Source organism: Myotis davidii, unplaced genomic scaffold (assembly GCF_000327345.1).
Source record: "Myotis davidii unplaced genomic scaffold, ASM32734v1 scaffold821, whole genome shotgun sequence".
Taxonomy (NCBI): Eukaryota; Metazoa; Chordata; class Mammalia; order Chiroptera; family Vespertilionidae; genus Myotis; species Myotis davidii.
In genome coordinates this window covers 3,071,477-3,089,552 of record NW_006295269.1, presented here as the reverse complement: position 1 = coordinate 3,089,552, position 18,076 = coordinate 3,071,477, and the positions used below count along the sequence as shown (strand labels likewise).

Below are 18,076 nucleotides of genomic sequence, written 5' to 3'. Positions count from 1 at the left end.
GGTGGGGGGAAATGAGGGCCCCCTGCCCAGGCCTGACACCCCTGTCAGAGGCGTCAGGCCTGGGCAAGGGGCCGATCCTGTGATTGGAGGGTGATGGGGGTCAATGCCTGAGGGCTCCCAGTATCTGAGAGGGGGCAGGCTGGGCTGAGGGACACTCCCCCACCCACACACCCAGTGCAGGAATTTCGTGCACCGGGCCCCTAGTATAATAATAAATGTCAACTTTAATTGAAAAATTATAAATTGTTTTAATAATTTTAAATAAATAACGTTATTTAATATTAATAATATAACATATTATTTAATATCTATAATAATAAAAGCATAATATGCTAATTAGACTGGGCAGCCAAACGACCTTCCGGACCTCCTTCCAGATGACCTTCCGGATGAAGTTGAGGCTGTGAGGGCTGAGCCCCTTGCATGAATTTCGTGCATTGGGCCTCTAGTTAATAATTTAATAATATAAATAATGTATTTAATATTATTAAATGAGTCTCCTTAGAGAAATGGCTGATTCTAGGACCAGCATAGGACATAAATGAGGTAAATCTGGAGGGTCTTGTAGCGCCAGAAAGTAAGGAAGTGCTCAAGAAAAGGGGAAAGGGGAATACACAGAAATCACTTGAAAGAGCTCACAGTGGCCAAAGTTGGAATATTTTGAGCAACAGATTAAATGCAATAATGATGTGCCCCAGCTGGTGTGGCTCAGTTGGTTGGAGGATCCACTGAAGGGTCATGGTTCGATTTCCAGTCAGGGCACATATCCAGGTTGTGGGTTCGATTCCTGGTCGGGGAATGTACAGGAGGCAACAGATGGAAAGTTTCATCCAACTTTCACAGTTATGATGATTAAAAATGTCTCCAGTTTTGTGAAATATCATTAGTGGGGGGTAGGACAAATAGTCAGACCACCTCAGCCCCCACCCCTGCACTGAGGAGCACGGATTACACTGTGCATTTTACGACAGGATGGAGCAGCCTTCAGTCCTCGCTCCTTCCTCCCCGCCCCCTCCTTTTATCAATGATTTTTTTCTTTCTTTTTTCTTAATTTCTTTTTTTCCCTTTTTTAAAGTGCTCCCATACAGTTTATAACACAGTAACTTGTATATAGTGGTTGCTTAGCAAATTCGTGATGCATTTCTGCCAACTGAATCCTAATTACCAAGAATCATAAATGTTATGGCTGATTCTTGTCAAAAGAAAAACAGTTTTTCTAAATGCAAAGCTTGATGTTGGGAAGATAATTTCTGGTTCTTGGTCACTTGGAGTGTCATTTATGTCCCCTGGGAACCTGGGAACGGGATGCCCTGCAGGCAGCTCAGGCCCACCTGAATGCTCACCATACCTCACAGTCACGGCAGTGCGCCCGGGAAGAACCGGAGGAGAGGCACAGACATGAGTAGGTGCCAAGGAGCGCTGAGGAATGCATGGCTGGCCCGCAGCAACCAGAGAAGACTTCTGCTGTGGTCTCTGGTTTGAGGTGCCATTTACAGCATAGGCCTATTTCCCCAGAGGTTATTCCCATAATTTCTGGAATGGATCTGGATTGGGGAAATGACTCCCAGTTAGATGTTCTATGGAGCCCCCTTGAGAGAGGGCAGGCAGCGCGAGGGAGAGATAAGTCCTGGGCAGTCCTCCCACCTCTGCAGGCGCTGCATCGCTGGAGGAGCAGGTGCATGCCATTAACGCGAGCGCAGAGAATCGCAAATCAAAGGTAACTCAGGAGTGAGCTCCCAGCGTCTCAGGCACTCAAGTCAGGCCGCCCCTTTCTCTGTGGCAGCCCCAGGCGCTCACTGAGCTCGGCCTTTCAGTGCGTCAGCCCGGAGTCGCCCTTCCTGGGCCTCTGCGTGGTGCCTTTGTTGCATTTGACGTGTATTACAATGTCGTTGTCCTTCTCAAGATCACACAGACCTTGTATGTAATTGTGTCTACATGTATATGTACATGTTACATGGAGAAGGTGGGAAGAATCCCGTAGGAATTAGATCTCAGGGTGGCTGTTTCTATCATTTCTCTCCCTTACACCATTTCCCCAGCCTTCCCCTTGGATCCCCACAGGCATAAATGGCCGCTTGAATCCTCTCTCATCAGATGCCCTATTCTTTCTCTCTCGCCAGAAGGAGGGACATGTGAAGTGATAGCCGCGCACAGATGCTGTAACAAGAACCGCATCGAGGAGCGGTCGCAGACGGTGAAGTGCTCCTGTCTACCTGGGAAAGTGGCCGGAACCACCAGGAACCGGCCTTCCTGTGTGGACGGTGAGTCACTGGTGTTACCTCCCTCTCAGGGTGCTCACCTGGGGTCGGGCTCACCAGGCATAACATGTATTTCTGTTTCACCTAAATGTGGCCCAGGATAGTGCACACGGTGCATCCAGAGTAAATGCCAGCCCTCAGGGTAGAGTTTGAATTCTTTTTTCTTGGGCTATCACATTTTTAAGTAGCTCTATTTTAACAATTTTAGAGAAGAAATGTAAGAATCCAGCTCATTTGGGAAGTGATTGTGGATTGAGGTTGCTTACAATGATGAGGGTGATAATGGTAGTAAAGAAAACAATACGTAACATTCATTAAACACATATTTAATGAGCATTTACGATATGCTCGGTGCTTCACATACATTCATGATGGAGTGTGCCAAGCACTGTCCTAAACACTTCTCATGCACTAGATCATTTGCCCTGCAACAAATTACCCTCCACATTTAGCAGCTTTAAACAGCAGACATTATCTCAGTTTCTGTTGGTCAAGAATTCACCTTTGCTGGCTGGTTCTGGCTCAGGGTTTCTCCCGGAGTTGCGGTCACAGCCTGCCTGGTAGTGGAAGACAGCTCTAACACAGCTCACTCACCTGGCTGTGGACAGGGAGCCCCAGCTCCTCACCAGGGGACCTCTCTGTAGAAGTTTGGCGTGCTGCCAACATGGCATCTGGCCTCCCCCATAGTGTGTGAGCCAAGAGAACAATACAGAAGCCAAAATGACCTTTTGACAATCTAAGCTCAGAAGTGACAGGTCATTGTTTCCATGATAACCTATTGGTCATACACATCAGCCCTTGCATTCAGTGTGGAAATGGGCCAGGGCTTGAAGACCAGGAGACAGGGACCCCTGGCACAGGCACACTTGCCCTGCATTTAATTCATGAAGAAAGTGAGACTTAGAAGGGTTAAGTAATTTTCAGTGTCTCATGGATGATAAGTCGTAGCTCAACTAACTCTTTTTCTTTTTAATATATTTTTATTGATTTCAAAGGGGAAGGGAGAGGGGAGAGAGATAGAAATATCAATGATGATAGAGAATCATACATCGGCTGCCTCTGCACCCCCCCCCCACACACACACACACACACACACTGGGGATGGAGCCTACAACCTGGGTATGTGCACTGACTGGAAATCGAACCGTGACCTCCTGGTTCATAGGTCAATGCTCAACCACTGAGCAACACCAGCTGGGCTGAACTAACTCTTGATCCCTGAGTAACTGACCCAGTAATACTAGGTCTTGAGCACCACCTTTAAAGCAATTTTATATGATCTATCAAATAGTGAGTCCAAGGTTCAAAGGGACCACACATTTCTCTTGCCAGCTTCAGCTTTTACCATTTTAGAGCCACGTGTGAGTTGACCGCCAAACTCTTCAGTAAGAAAATCGGGATTAAAGAAGTGAGTCACGAGCTCAGGGTCATAGGCAGGAATTGGAGCTTGACTTTCCTGGCTCAGGGCTCATTCTTCTGGCTCCAGATATAGATGGTAAAAACCTTCCAGATTGGCTCCTGTTACGGATTTTCACCATGAATCAGTATGTAGTTGGTAAGAGAAACACTCTCAAACTGGGCCAAGTAAAGATGAAGTTATTTTTTAAGAAAATAGAAAAATTCTGGGCGAGCCGGGCACAGGAAATTCAGCCAAACTTCAGCTGCCTGCAGAATTCAAAAATTCTCCATCTGCTTTGCTTTGTTTCCGACCTGTTTCCTTCATCCTCCTTTGTGTGGGCTGGTTCCCTCTTCGAGGATTTGAACCTTTGCCTCCCAATAACTCAAGGACGGCATGAGGCTTTCCTTTTAATTGTGCCTGCTCTGAACTCCCTCAGCATCATGATATGTCCCAAATATATTTGACTCAGTTTATGTCTTAAATGCATTCTCTGAAAACACTAAATATGATTGGCCCAGCTGGGGTCACATGCCAACCTTTGCCCAATCAGCCAAAGGAACAAACTTACGAACTTATGTGGCATGCACAGGTGCCCATCTCTTCTGTGGGCAGGTCAATCTTTTTTTGTTAAGGATGTAAAGAAGTGAGGAGAGGAAACACACCATGAGCTAGAGTTCTCCATCAGGGTGATTGTCGGGGTTTATTTGTCAATGTCTGGAGACATTTCAGTCCAGACATCTGTTATAACTAATGGGTGCTCCTGGAATGTGGTGGTAGATGCTGCTAAACATCCTACAATGCAGAGAGCCCCCACCACAGGCTGTCATTCAGCCCCAAATGTCAGTGGAGCTGCAGCTGAGGAACCTGCATGTGGTTATTTCTAAATTCCAGTCAACACAACAAGGCACTTCCAGTGCGGGGAAGGCAGGCGGCTAGACCAGAAAAGTTGCCTCACCCTCTCACCAGAGAAAACTCTTGGTCCTAGAAGCCAATAAACATAAAACCATAATGGTTTCTCCTGTTCTCGCCAAAGAAAGCCCTGAGTCTGTTAACGATAAATCCCATTTCATTTCAGTTCATTTTTGTCTCTAATGATCGAGAGCTGCAACTGCCTTCAGGGTTTGGATGCCAGGCACCGAGAGGGAGGCTGTGTCTGCTGGCAGAGGGGTGGCAGCGGGCCCTCATTCTGGGAGAAGCTAAGCCATGTCATGGTAGCATTTGTCTCTCAGAGCAGGTCTGTTTGGCGCGGGAAACTCTGAACCATTAGGGTGGTAGGTCCGGGCATGAGGGTTATTAGTCTCTATCTTCCAAGTGAAAGCCAAAGAATAAAGTGTTCCAGAGTCTCCCGCCGGCTGGTTTCCTGGGCCCACTGCCATGGATGGCAAGTCTGTGTGTTGCTATGATCAAAATGGACTCAATGGCCTAGATCTCTACATGCAGATTAAATCTGAAGTGTGGATGTAAATTAATATTTCTAGTACAGTAATTAAGCCATGACCTTGGGCGAGTGACATTTCTTTTCTAACCTGCTTCCTGGTCTGTAAAATGGGGATAATAATTGTTTCTACTTCACGCAGTGAAGGGAGTCATGTGTACACTGTGTTCTGCATGATGGCCGGTTCCCGTGATCGTTAAATGATGGCCTCTGTTTCCTGTTTCGCAAATGCATGCTGGTCATGCTTCAGAGGAGGCATTGCTTCACGAAGTCCTGTTTTTATGTTAATTCAACACAGGGGCATTTTAGTCACCAACTTTTCTTGGAACTGCTTCTGACCATTTACCCTGGATATAGCGAATGCCATATTCAGAAATACATGCATGTTCATTTTAGGAATCTTGAAAACTAAAAAAAAAAAAAAATGCATCTGTACATTAAAATCACCCATAACATTGTTGCTCAAAGCTTATCATTGCTTTATAAGGCAACATGTGCACCTCTTTCCAGCCTTACCCCTTATTAAAGAGAAACTCACATACTATGTATTTTATTAAACTAAAATATTGTAGTACTGTTTTATCAGCAATTTGTTTCATTTGCTATATGGTGAGCATTTCCCAACTTAATGCACACTCTTTGGACATCTCTGTCAGTAGCCACATAGATTCAGGGAGGATCACCACCGTTTATCTAACTATGTTCCACTTTGGTTCATAGATGGGGCTTAGTGCACTTACCTTCCTCAGCCCAGGAAGCCTAGAACCAGCCCCTGCCCTTGACAGCACTTGTCGGTCCACGAAGCACATTTGTCCTAAATATAATCTGTAGCACCTGGTTCCTTTCCCATCACAAGTGTTCTGATGGCTGTTACTCACTTTCCTCGGAAAGTGTGGGTCAGTGGCAATTTCTACAGTACTTTCAAAAGCAGAACAGAAGATTTTAAAATAAGCATGTATTGGATTATAAAAATAAGCATATATTCCAAACCTGAAGCCAGATCATTTTAAATGGGACATAAATTCTGCAGTACAATCTTAGCAACTTATTTAAAAGTGTGATTTATGAAATTTGGAGAAATTTTGAAGTAGTGAATTTTAGTTTTAAAATGATATTCTATTGGCTAGTGACTGAAAATAGCAAAAAGCATGCTCAACAACTTAAGTTTGGGGGTACTCATTGTAAATATTATAAAAAGCAGGATTCCTTGGACTTGGCTCTAGCATGATTCTGAAGGACTATGCCTTTATAGTTTAATCCACACCCTGAAGTGTTTTAATTAAATCTATAACCCAAAATGGGGGTGGGGACATCCTTACTCAATATCTTTGGTTGAGACCAACTCAGACTATAATGTACAACCTTCTATTAATCTCCAATTACAGTTCTTAATCTCCTTAAACAATGCTGGGGTTAGGGGTGTCACCTGCACCTCCCCACCCCCAGCCCCAAGTAGCGGAAAATCTGAGTATAACTTTTGACTCTACAGTGTGCCCTTCAATACTGTGGATTCAACCAACCAAGAACCAAAAGCTGTCTTTCAAATTCATGGTTGGAAACCATGGTTGGAAATGCAAAACTGCTTTTTGATCTGTGGTTGGTTGAATCCACAGATGCAAAGCTGACAGACATGAAAGGTTCACGTATAAGTGGACACAGACCATTCAAACCCATGTTGTTCCCAGGTCAGCTGTACTTTCCAGGGACTAAACTTAAAATAAAATAAAAGCTCACAAACAAGAGACGGTGTTTCAAAACATAATTATTTACTTTAGGGAAGACCTTCTCCAAGCAGATATGGAAAACAAACAAACATAAAGGAGGCTTTTTAAAATATGCTTTATTATTCTAATTGATCTGCAATGGCATAGAATATCCAGCTCAATATTTTAAAATTAATGGAATATAATTAATAAAAATAATGATAACAATAATAAAAATAATGGCTAACATTTTCTTGAAAGCTTACCACTTTTCCACGTCCTTCAAGTCTGTACATTTATTTAATTCTACCTCCAAGCCCATGTGCTATATTCTTCCATTCCATTTTACCCATCAAGAAGCGAGCCACAGAGATTGGGAGGCACGCTCAAAACCCCGCAGCCTGCAGTGGCAGAGCCACGAGGTCGCCTGGGCTCCCTGACTCCAGGGCCTCTGACTATCAGTCACAACCGAACCAGGATCTAACATAGCACAGGTTCCATCCCAGGGGCTTTGAGAAAAGGATGAAAGTCTAACCACGTGGACACTTCCGGGACTACCACGCTTCACTTTGGGCAGTACCTGCCTCTTCCCTTTCTGTGTCTTAAGGATGGTTGATTGATTGCCCTACGTAAGAAGCAGCTTTGTAAATATGATTTCAGTTTTAGAGAAGGACTAAAGCTTCAGTGCTTAAGGCATAGAGGATAAAGTTACTTTCATGGGGAAACTTTCATTCAATTTTTCTCTAGGGTTTATTCTCATGTAATTTATGTCTATTTCTAACTTAGAGAAATAGGTGAAAAAATGATTATAACTACTGGTGAGTAGAGGAGGTCTTTTTGTTCAATAGTGGATTTTAGTATCAATCTAATTAAGAGAAATCCTCATGATAAGTTCATAGGCCTTCCTTTCCCATCCAGTATAAATTATGACCATTTTAATGACTCTGAGGGCTAGCAAACTTTGCTTGGTATTCTTGTCTTTTTATACTGGGATACAAGCCAAAGGCAACAGCAACAAGAGGTCAGCTTATAACATGTAACTTTCTAATTTTCAGTTATGGAAGTCCCAGATTTCTGATGTTAACTGTTAGAGTACAGTTAACGTAATGAGAAAGCCATCCTACCTATTTCTGTGAAGAAAAACCCCCACAATATATCAAGACACAGCTCCTCGCTCCTCATACTTAGCCTCCAGGATCAGAGCAAGAGAGACAGAAATAAAGGTGCACAAGGCTAAACCCAGGAAGACAAACAGATACACAAGGAAGAAGACAGACAGGGCCATGGGAAGGAAAGATCAGAAAGAACTGTAACAAAAGAGAGAAGTAAGAGACTCGACACCGAGAAGACATATTAAAGCATCTATCCATAGGACTGGGTCCGTCATCCTTCCAAACAGCAGTTTGTACTCGGGCTCACAGCTTATAACTATTTTTAACTAAATAAAACTTATTTAGTAGATTGAGACTTCAACTTTTTTCAAGTACATTATATATAATTTAAGAACCAGAATCTCTGCAAAAAAAAAAAAAAATTGCTTCTGGAGATCATTCCTTACCATGGAAATACCCTGATAAAGTTTCTTGACCACATACCATCATATTCCTTAGAGATAGATGTGGTGGAGAAAAAGGTCTGGGAATCAGAGGAAACTTGAAATTCAGCACCAATTCTCTGTAGAAGACCATGGAATGTACATGACGAAGGTGGCATGAAATAGCCCCTTCTTAGCTTTCAAACCATGATAACGAGTAAGGTCCTGAGAAGTTCCACAGATAAGAAGCTTGAGGAGCTTGAACACAGTATTTTTCAAACATTTTATTTTTAAAAAAATTCTTTTTTATTTGCAGTTTACATTAATTATTATGTTATATTAGTTTCAGGGGTACAGCATGGTGGTTAGACAATCAAATATTTTACAAAGTGATGCACCAATATTTCAAGTACACATGTTTGATGAGAGAGCCTTTCTCTGTGATGCATCCTGCAGACCCAGTGTCCTGTGCATTAGACTTTGGGCCATGCTGGTACCGACCAGACAGAGGACGTTCCGTTTTCATTTAAGTGTTTTTGTAGGTCTCCCGGGCTGGCTGCGAACGGTTATGTCAAGAGCCCAGTGCTTTCCCTAAGGCTGGTTGACCAGGCTCATGTCTCAGTGACATGGCAGACTCAGCTGTAGTTTGGAACCATCTAGAGACCTTCCCCAGCAAAGACAATATGAAAAGCTTAAGCCCTTATTGTTAGGCACAGATTTGAAACATTGTAGGGGAAGGGAAGAGGGCCTGCTTTGGTTCTGCCATTTGTTACTTGCCATCCCACGCAATAAAATACCAAGGAATGAATTGTGGAGGTGGGTCTGGGACGGGCCACAGCAGTGCTCCTTGCTCCCTTCCTACGGCCTCCATTTAAAACTTGCTTTGTTCTATCAAGGAAGGTTCTAGCTTGTTATGAATGCCAAGCTCAGTTGGCTTTATACAGGAGGCTTTTGTGAAAGCAGATCCAGTCATTTTTATTAGAAGACTGTGGCATTTTTCAGGTATAACTTCTGAATTACATGTGAATTTTCTTGTGCTCCCCTTCTTGACACTTAACACTGCTTGGGTAAGAGAAATTAGGAAGCCTGTGTTAGTAAGAAGAATGAGAGGACGGACGTGCAAGAATGGACACAGTTTTTCATACTAAACGTCAGTCTCTGTACCTGTTCCTTTGCATAATAAAGAGCGTGAATTCCATCTTCAGCTGGTCCCCTACCTCTAATAGTGGATGTCACTTCTTTGTAGTGTAGAGCAGCCACTGCCCGCTCACAGCCCACGGCAGACAGCGCCCTCAGGCCTGTTCCATAGGGCAGCAGAGTGATGGGAATGTGACATTGTGTGCCTCTCAGTTCCCACAGGCTCACCACGCCTGTGATCATACCTGGCTCCGGCACATGCATGTTACCTGCCTGATTGCTGAAGACAGCAGAATGGATAGCTCTGGCTCACAGTCCCCCCTACTATTCTCAAGTTAATAAGCAAATTAATTTTTTGGAAAACAATTCTGTATAGTATAAAAATAATACACATAATTGGGTATAAGTAGAAATAAAAGCATGTATACAAAAATAGCAAAGAAAATATAAAAATATCAGTAGACCCCTCTTTTTCCCTCCCCCATCAGTACTCTCATATCTTAATTATCAGAAGGAACAACTGTTCCCATATTTCTGTGTATATTACAGAAAATATCTATATACATGCAGGTCTATAGATGCCCACACATAAAACTTGATAAATGAAAATGGTGTCATTTTATATAAAATGGTCTGAATTTGTATTTTGTAAGTATAAGGAAATGTCTTATATAGTTCACTCTTTCAGTGAAAGAGTGGCTGGTAAACATGGGGAAATGCTCAATATCACTTAATTGAAGTATAAATTAAACACTAATACACAATATTTCATCAATCAAACGGGCAGAGATAAAAAGGTTGGTAATACCCAGTATTAAGGAGGGAAGGGAGAAAAATTACATGTAAGTCATACTCAGTGATAAACAGCTTACAAACTCAGCTACTTTTCTTTATTTGATTCATTAAAAGGAGAGAAGAGAAATACCAAATTTTGTAATGAGACTGGATGTTTGGGCAACATAATACAAATTATATGCATTATATCTATTGGTGGTAACTTTATTTAGCAACAATTATTGGATATGTAACACTCTGCATTTCCTTAACAGGATCAAATTAATTAATCTTGATATTATCTAAGAAATATAAAGATTTTGATGTCACTTCAAACTATGCATAAAAGTATATTTAGTGCATATACTTGGGCCTAAATACAGTATGTTCCATCATAAGTCCATCTTTATAGTCACTTGGGAGGTATAAAATTCTCTGCACAAATATTTGTCATTCGTGTGTGTGTGTGTGCGTGCGTGTGTGTGCGCATGTGTGTGTGTGCGTGTGTGTGTGTGTGTGTGTGTGTGTGTGTAAGAGAGTGAGAGACAGAGAGACATCATGGCATGGCACACACAAACCCTGCCATGTACGTAGCTGCGATATACTGGGTTACAATAATATCAAATTCATCAACAAGAAAATTTCCCTAAAGTAGCCCCAAAGTCATTGGTTTCCATCCAAGGAACTCAGGTGTTTTCAAAGTCCTGCTCTTGTCTGAAATGAGAGCACTTTATTCATTTTTTTTTTCTATTCAGAAAGGGTGGGGGGAATGTTGTTCTAAATCTAAGGAGTCAGCTCCCAGCCCTCTAGCTGGGCTCCAGCCTAGAGAAAGCAAGATTTCAGGTCCCGTGTTACTTATGTGCTTTCCATATGAATAACGAGCGCGGCCTGTTCTTTCACAGTTCTCGGGAAATTTATAGCCCTGTCCTTCTGCAGTAGCACTGGAAGCTGCTGAGAGTATCAGTACCTTTCTATGTGGAAGATGCCGGTCATTTCAGCTAAGGCTGTGTAGACACTCATGAGAATGGATACTATTTTGAAAATTAATGGTGTCTTCCTCCATCCTTTCCAGCTCCTTGAGTTTTTGAGGGTCTGTCCCAAGCCCAAACAATGAAACATTAGTTACCCACTAATCAAAGAACAGAGACCCAAATATTTGGTGATTAAGTTCAAAAGCCATTTAAATACTTAGACATACATTGAAGAATTACTTTTTTCCTACCCCCAGACTATCATGGATGCTGTAAGCTGAGGGAGGGAGGACCACAGGTGTAGCAGAAGTGTGGTTCACTGGAGCAAAGGCTCTCTGCCAGCGCCTTCAGAGAGACGTTTCACCCCGGTTCACCTCTCCAACTGCCAACCAAGAGAGCATTATGTATGATAGCTCAGCACTCCTTCTTCATATCCTTTTGGTTGTCTTCCAATTAGACCATCCATGAATAGCATGTAGCATATGGCACACTGACTGTCCAACAGGAATCATAACTACCAGTGTCCTAAGCCCTCCTTCACATTTCATCCTGAATAGGTGACCCCAGGACACTTACAAAACCAGGAAGCCAGAGGAGAGACCAGGGCTCCTATTGGGTGGGATGGACATGGAAAAGAAATTACATGTACCAATTATACAAGGCTAGATAGAATTAAGATCTCCAATGGAGTTAGGACATTGGTGGAACATTCTCACTTTCCCCAACATAACTATTTCACTTATAATCCCTAGTGTTATTTGACATTTTCATTATTTCATTATTTTAAAAAAATTAATGGTAAGATTTAATGAACTAAATTTCAATGTCAACTAATATTAGTTAGGCTGGTAAAATGAGTGTACGGTTAACCAGCCACTCACTTAAAGGAAGGTCATTTTCCTTCAAATGTAGAATTGCCTACATGTGCCAACTTAGAAGTTGTCATTCATGCTCTCCTTCTTACTATAAAATAATTTTGCTTTATGCTAATGCTGCTCTCATCAACATTCTCAGGATGCAAGAAACCTAAGCCTTCTTAGTAGTAGCTCAAATGAAAAGAGAGTTATTGTGAGAATGTATTAGGGCCTCAAAACCCAGAGCAGATGTGGCTCATAGCAGGCCTCTAGGCAGCTGCGACTGGGTCAGACATGTGTGTTCACCATGACTCTGTCTCACCAATAATGTCACCTGTCCTCTTGGGCTCTCCTTAGTTATCTGCCTCGTTCTCTTTCTCTTTCCTCCAGAAACTAGGGAGATTAAGTCTGTCCAGGTCAGCTGGCAAGGGTTTTCTCAACTATAGTTAAAGTACTAGTTTAAAACTACTAGTTGTACTGGGTTATAATTATTGAGCCCTTACTATGTGCTGACCTTGTGTATTGCTTGTATTATTACTTCAGGTCATTTTCACAACAGCAGCCTTATAAGATCGGTACTAATAACACTCCATTTATAGAGGAGGAATCTGATACATTAGAGAGGTTACGTTATTTCATCCAGGACACGGTAGCAATAGTTCTGGGGCCCCATATGAGGAACTTCCACACAAAACAGGTAGGAGAGAGCATCAGAAGCTTGGCTAGGAAAGGTGCAGAGTACCTGTTCACTTCCTGTATTCCCTTCCTTGTAGAAGGACAGCACCATTCAGGTATGCTAGACTCTTACTTAAGCATACCTTTAGCATACACACCATCATCATCCACGTCCCATATATCTCAAACCCATCGACCTCTCACCATTTCCAAATTTCAATACTGCCATAATCTGGACTCTTATCTAATTAAAATGTGTCCTCAATTGACTCTGACTTTACTTCCCAACTTGTTTCACCAATTCCAGAGGTCCTCCCTCAACCCACCATGCCTAAAGCTAACAGATGCTCTCCTCTGCAGAGTAACATCCTCCTGAACAACATTTATCGTAACTGACCATACAGTACTATAATAGTTTGTTGACTTGTCATCTTCTCTGCTAAAGAGATTTACCTATGTATTCATTTATTCAACTGTTATCTTCAGGACATTGATTGTGTGCCAGAAGTTATGCCAAGCACTTGATCACATAACGATGAGCAGAGAGAGCCCCTGGCACCTGTGGAGCCTACAGCTCAGCAGGACAGACAGACTTTAATCTAATCAAACATAAAGATGCACAAGTAGAAACCGTACTTCAAGAGGAAAAGAGCCCGGGCTTTGGAAAGGATGTAATAACAGGATCTGCAGGAGGCTGGAAAGCTGAGACTTCTGTGGAGAAATGACTGAGGCCTGAGATGTGAGGTGTGACTCAAGGTAGCTGATGAAGATTCCAGGAAAGAGAAGAGCCTTGGGGAAGGTCTTGGGTTTTGATAGAGACTTTGGGAGAAAGCCATGGTGGCTGAAACCCAAAGAACAATAAGATCATATTCAGGAGGAGGCTTAAGAGTCAGGGGCCAAGCAGTAGTGTTGTGACTGAGCTGTGTGTCTCCAGTTCTTAATAGAGTTTTTAAAAGTGAGATAGTTCAGTAACATACTTAGAAAAGGCAGCAGTGCTGGGATCTGCTGTGGGAAATGGGATGGTAAGTCAACTTGGATTGTATGTGTGACGAGACAGCATTGAGAGTCCTCTACTGAGAAGACACTCCCCCTGTGGAGTCTGGAAGCAGACTTGAAAGCAGTACGCTAACACTGCAGACGGCGCCAACGCAAAGCAAAGTAGGTTGCCTCTTTGATAGCACTACCTTCCACACACACTGTTACCCACATGGTTGCTGTCGCCTGAACATCTCACGCTCTCAGTGAGATGCGCTTGTTTTCTATTCAAAAGTGAAGACATTAAAAACGAACATCATCTTCTAATGCCAGTCCAAGTAAGAGAAAACACTCATTTTTCAAGTGCCTGTTGGTGTGCACACAGCATCTCTGAGATAGAAAGATCTCATATGGATGATAAATTTTAGAATGGAACAAGAAGGGTACATTTCCTTCAAGATCAGGCACAAACTGGCGTACCTCTGGCTTTGGTCTTCTCTCAGCCTTCATATAATGGCTGCCATTTCTCTTCTTACTATAGACACTCCCCGGAGGTGACTTCATTCATTTATTCTCACGGCTTCAGAGACCCAAACAGCTCCTATCTAACCTAATCCATACATCCAAATACCAGGCCCTTCCTTCAGGTTATTATTGAATATCTCATTTTTGGGGGCAGTGGGGGGATAGGGGCAGAAAAGGAAATGTAATTAGTTTATTACAGCATAGTTCAACTCTAAATAGTTTTTACACTGAATACTAATCTCATCAAAGTTACATATAGTTGTACTGAGGAATGGCTCACACATAGTGGGGATAGGAGATAGTGGGGACAGAAATAACTCCAATAGCAGGAAGTCAATATCATGCCTAAAATTGGAAAAAAACTAGGAAGTATATTATTTTTTAAAATATATGTTTATTGATTTCAGAGAGGAAGGGAGAGGGAGAGAGAGAGATAGAAACATCAATGATGACAGAGAGTCGTTGATCGGCTGCCTCCTGCATGCCCCCTACTGGGGACCAAACCTGCAACCCAGGCATGTGCCCTTGACCCAAATCAAACCTGGGACCCTTCAGTCCTCAGGCCGATGCTCTATGCACTGAGCCAAACCAGCTAGGGCAAGAAGTATATTATTTAGAGATATGGAAGTGAATTCCACAAGAATAAGCTAGAAGAGGCAAAGGGATTTTTTCTGGAGAGGGGGGATGGAATAACAGTTAGGGGGCTGCTTTATTTTATAACTACTTAACTTGTCATGTGTAAGAATAAATTTAGACAAATTTTGTTCAAGTTTACAATAATTTTTTTTAAATAATGGGTACTCTCTTTTGGCAATATGACAGACCATATTCTCTGAATGGCCATCCCACTGCAAATTGGATGCATTTCAACAAAAGTACTTTTCTTTTTCTTTTCTTTTTTCTTAGCATTATCTTTTTTTCTTCAATTTTTATTTATTTATGATTTTATTTTTATTTTATTTGGGAAGCATAAGCAGGATGGGTTGGAATTACAGCTCTTTCTGGAAATAGATTTATTTTTTGGTCTTTTTATTTTCCACTTATAAACATTTCATAAATGCTGGCTTACATGGATACATCCCACACAGCAAGATAAAGATAACATGTAATATAGACACAAAAGGAATTTAGCTTTTATCTGCCCTCAGTTTCCTCATCTGTAAAATGAAAAAAATAATGGTATCCAGCTGATAGGATCAGTGCAAGTAAAGGGATTTACAATACCTGGCAGACAAGTGCTCCGTAAATGTAAGCTATTGTTCTGAACCCAGATGCAGTTCACAGGAGAAACAAGCACAGAGATAAAAACCATAATGCATGTTTCAAGGGCACCAATTAGTTTGGCTGGTGCTTCAGGGAATAATGGGGAAAAACATTTAGAAAGACAAGTTGGGGCCAAATTGCTTTCTTGCCTTCCAGGCTAATGTTAAAATTTGAGCCAAGTTTTCATTAATTGATGATCTAATAGCATAGTCTCCAAATGTGAGGCAAGCAGGTGTTTAGTGTACAATATAGAATAAATTACAGAATTGCTCAGAGTACATTCCAAATTCGGGTTCTGATTTGAATTTAACACAGAGGTTGGAACAAATAGATATCTCTTTGAAAAGTTGAAATTAAATAATCATAAAGCTTCGACAATGAACAACAAAGCACTGGGTCTTACTAAATGCTGGGGCTCAGTGAGACCGGGCCTCATCTTTGCTACACCTGACCCCATGGCTCATTCACAGGGAGAGCCAAGACCACTTCATCAGGAAACTCTAAATAGTCCTGAAAATTGTTTCTGTTCTTTTCATTTTACACTTACAAATATTCCAGAAGAGATTAAAGGTAACTTACAAGGATGCAACCCTCCCGGCAAGGAAAGATGAAATGTTATCTATATATATAAAAAGCTAAGCGACCATCCTACTGGCCAACTGGCCGGTAGGAATGATGTGCCCTGTCCACCAGAGGGCAGACTCTCAATGCCAGGGCCACTGAGCTGTGGTGACTTGGCAGCAGCAATTCTTGAGTGATGCACCCCAGACCCAGAGAGGAAAGAGCCCGATTTCTCGCAGGGCCATGCAATTCAACCGTTGGCTGTGGGTTATGTTGTTGTTGGGGCACTGCTGACCCCGAATCTGGTTTACTGCTGAACTGTGCCCAGGTGTGGCTGGCTTGGGAGGGACCAGGGGAGGTTGGCTCTAGGGCCTGTCCAGCCTGTCTCACCCAGTCACCAGCCACCTTCTAATTAATTTCCTTTCAATGTGCACGAATACATGCACTGGACCACTAGTATAGATCTGAAAGGAGTGAGTACAGAGAAAATAGGGGAGGAGACAGAAGAAGAGGCTGAAGGGATGGGAACACACAGAGGCTGTGAATACTCCAGAAGTGGGCCACAGGTTGGCTTTAAGCCTTGTGGTAGACAGGGAAACAAGGTTGGTTACAATATTTAGAAAGTTCTCAGCTTAATTCTGGCAACTGTTGAGGAGAGAGAGAATGCCAGAGAGAAGTCTCCCAAGTTGAAGTAAAAAGGGCACTGTGTAAAATAGTAGCATCGTCATCACAGCCCAGCACCCCAATAGCAGGCATGACACTATAGCAGCTAATGCATATTTAATGAGTAAGGAGAGGAAGGAAGATGGGGGAGGGGAACCTATCTCACAAAATCCATGGGATACTTTGCTAACATTCCTCACAGTGGGCTGATAGCCTCCCACAATTCAGTAAAATAAATTCTATAGGTGGTATATGCAGAATGACTTAGTGCAGGAATCAGTACTCAGCTAGTCTGACTGAAACTAGAAATAGATTTTAGTGCCTATAGAAGGGAACAGATTAGGTATTTTTCAGGCAATCTTTCCTAAAGACCTTCTCTCCACCAGACATCTGCTAAGGATGGAGGAGCAGTAATTTGACGATATAATCCTGTAAACCCCAGCTGCTTGATTCAGTTACTGAACATAATAGAAATGTACGTCTTGCTCATATGCCAACTGGTTCCTGCATACTGAATGGCTGGTGGCTCTCCTTCATGTGGTGCTTTGGGAACTGTGATCCTTCTGTATTGTGGCTCTGTGGTGCACGGCTACTGGGGCATCCATGCCAAGTGGCAGGCAGGGGAGAAGGCACATCTACCTCTTATCTACATGGGCCCAGGAATGACCCACATCACATCTTTTCACATCGCAGTGGTGAGTGGCCCCACCATATTGCAAGGGAGCTGAAAATAGCCTGTGCAAGCAGCTTGCTTCCCTGTCACATCCTTTCTCTGTGAAATAAGAGCACTGTCTCTTCCACAGGACTTACCTCCAGCCACCAAATATCTCCCATGCACACCACACACCTTCCCCTTCCCCCAAAACAGCCCAAAGTCCAGACTCTCCAGGTGACAGATCGTTTCTCCATCCATTGTAACTGAGACTCCTCCTCATAACCTGCCTTCCTAGACACCAGAACATGAGGAATCACCCCTCTCCCCATCCCACATACTACCTAGATAGGTGTTGGAGCAGGACAATCAGTTTAAAAACTCCCATTCAGAGCAGGAAAGAGCAGAAAAGAAACAGTGGTCACCATTTCTTAAAAATCCGAAATCCTGCCCAAAGGACACTGCGCGGATCCCTGCCCTGTGCGTGGGGGAAAGTCCGGGTCCATTCCCTCCATGGCACTGCCTCTGCCCTCCAGTAGGGTTTGCTCTTCCATCACCTCCTGGCTTCACCTGAAGGGAGGCTCAGGCCTGTGCCCTCCTCACCCTGCGCCGTTCACAGCGTACCTTTCTTTCATACTGAAGTGGGAGCACAAGGGTAGTTTTAAGCTCTGACAGCTAAATCCTTTATATATATATA

General features: G+C 42.8%; 1 protein-coding gene across 2 annotated transcripts in view; it reads left to right on the top strand.

Moving 5' to 3' along the window:
* The window catches only part of FAM19A1 (family with sequence similarity 19 (chemokine (C-C motif)-like), member A1), a 530,041-nt gene that overhangs the window by 413,194 nt on the left and 98,771 nt on the right, over positions 1-18,076 (top strand). For both annotated transcript variants that reach the window (XM_006769946.2, XM_006769945.2), the window contains exon 3: positions 2,121-2,261. In XM_006769946.2, coding sequence (XP_006770009.1) covers positions 2,121-2,261 — 141 coding nt within the window. The remainder of the gene's footprint in view (positions 1-2,120; positions 2,262-18,076) is intronic.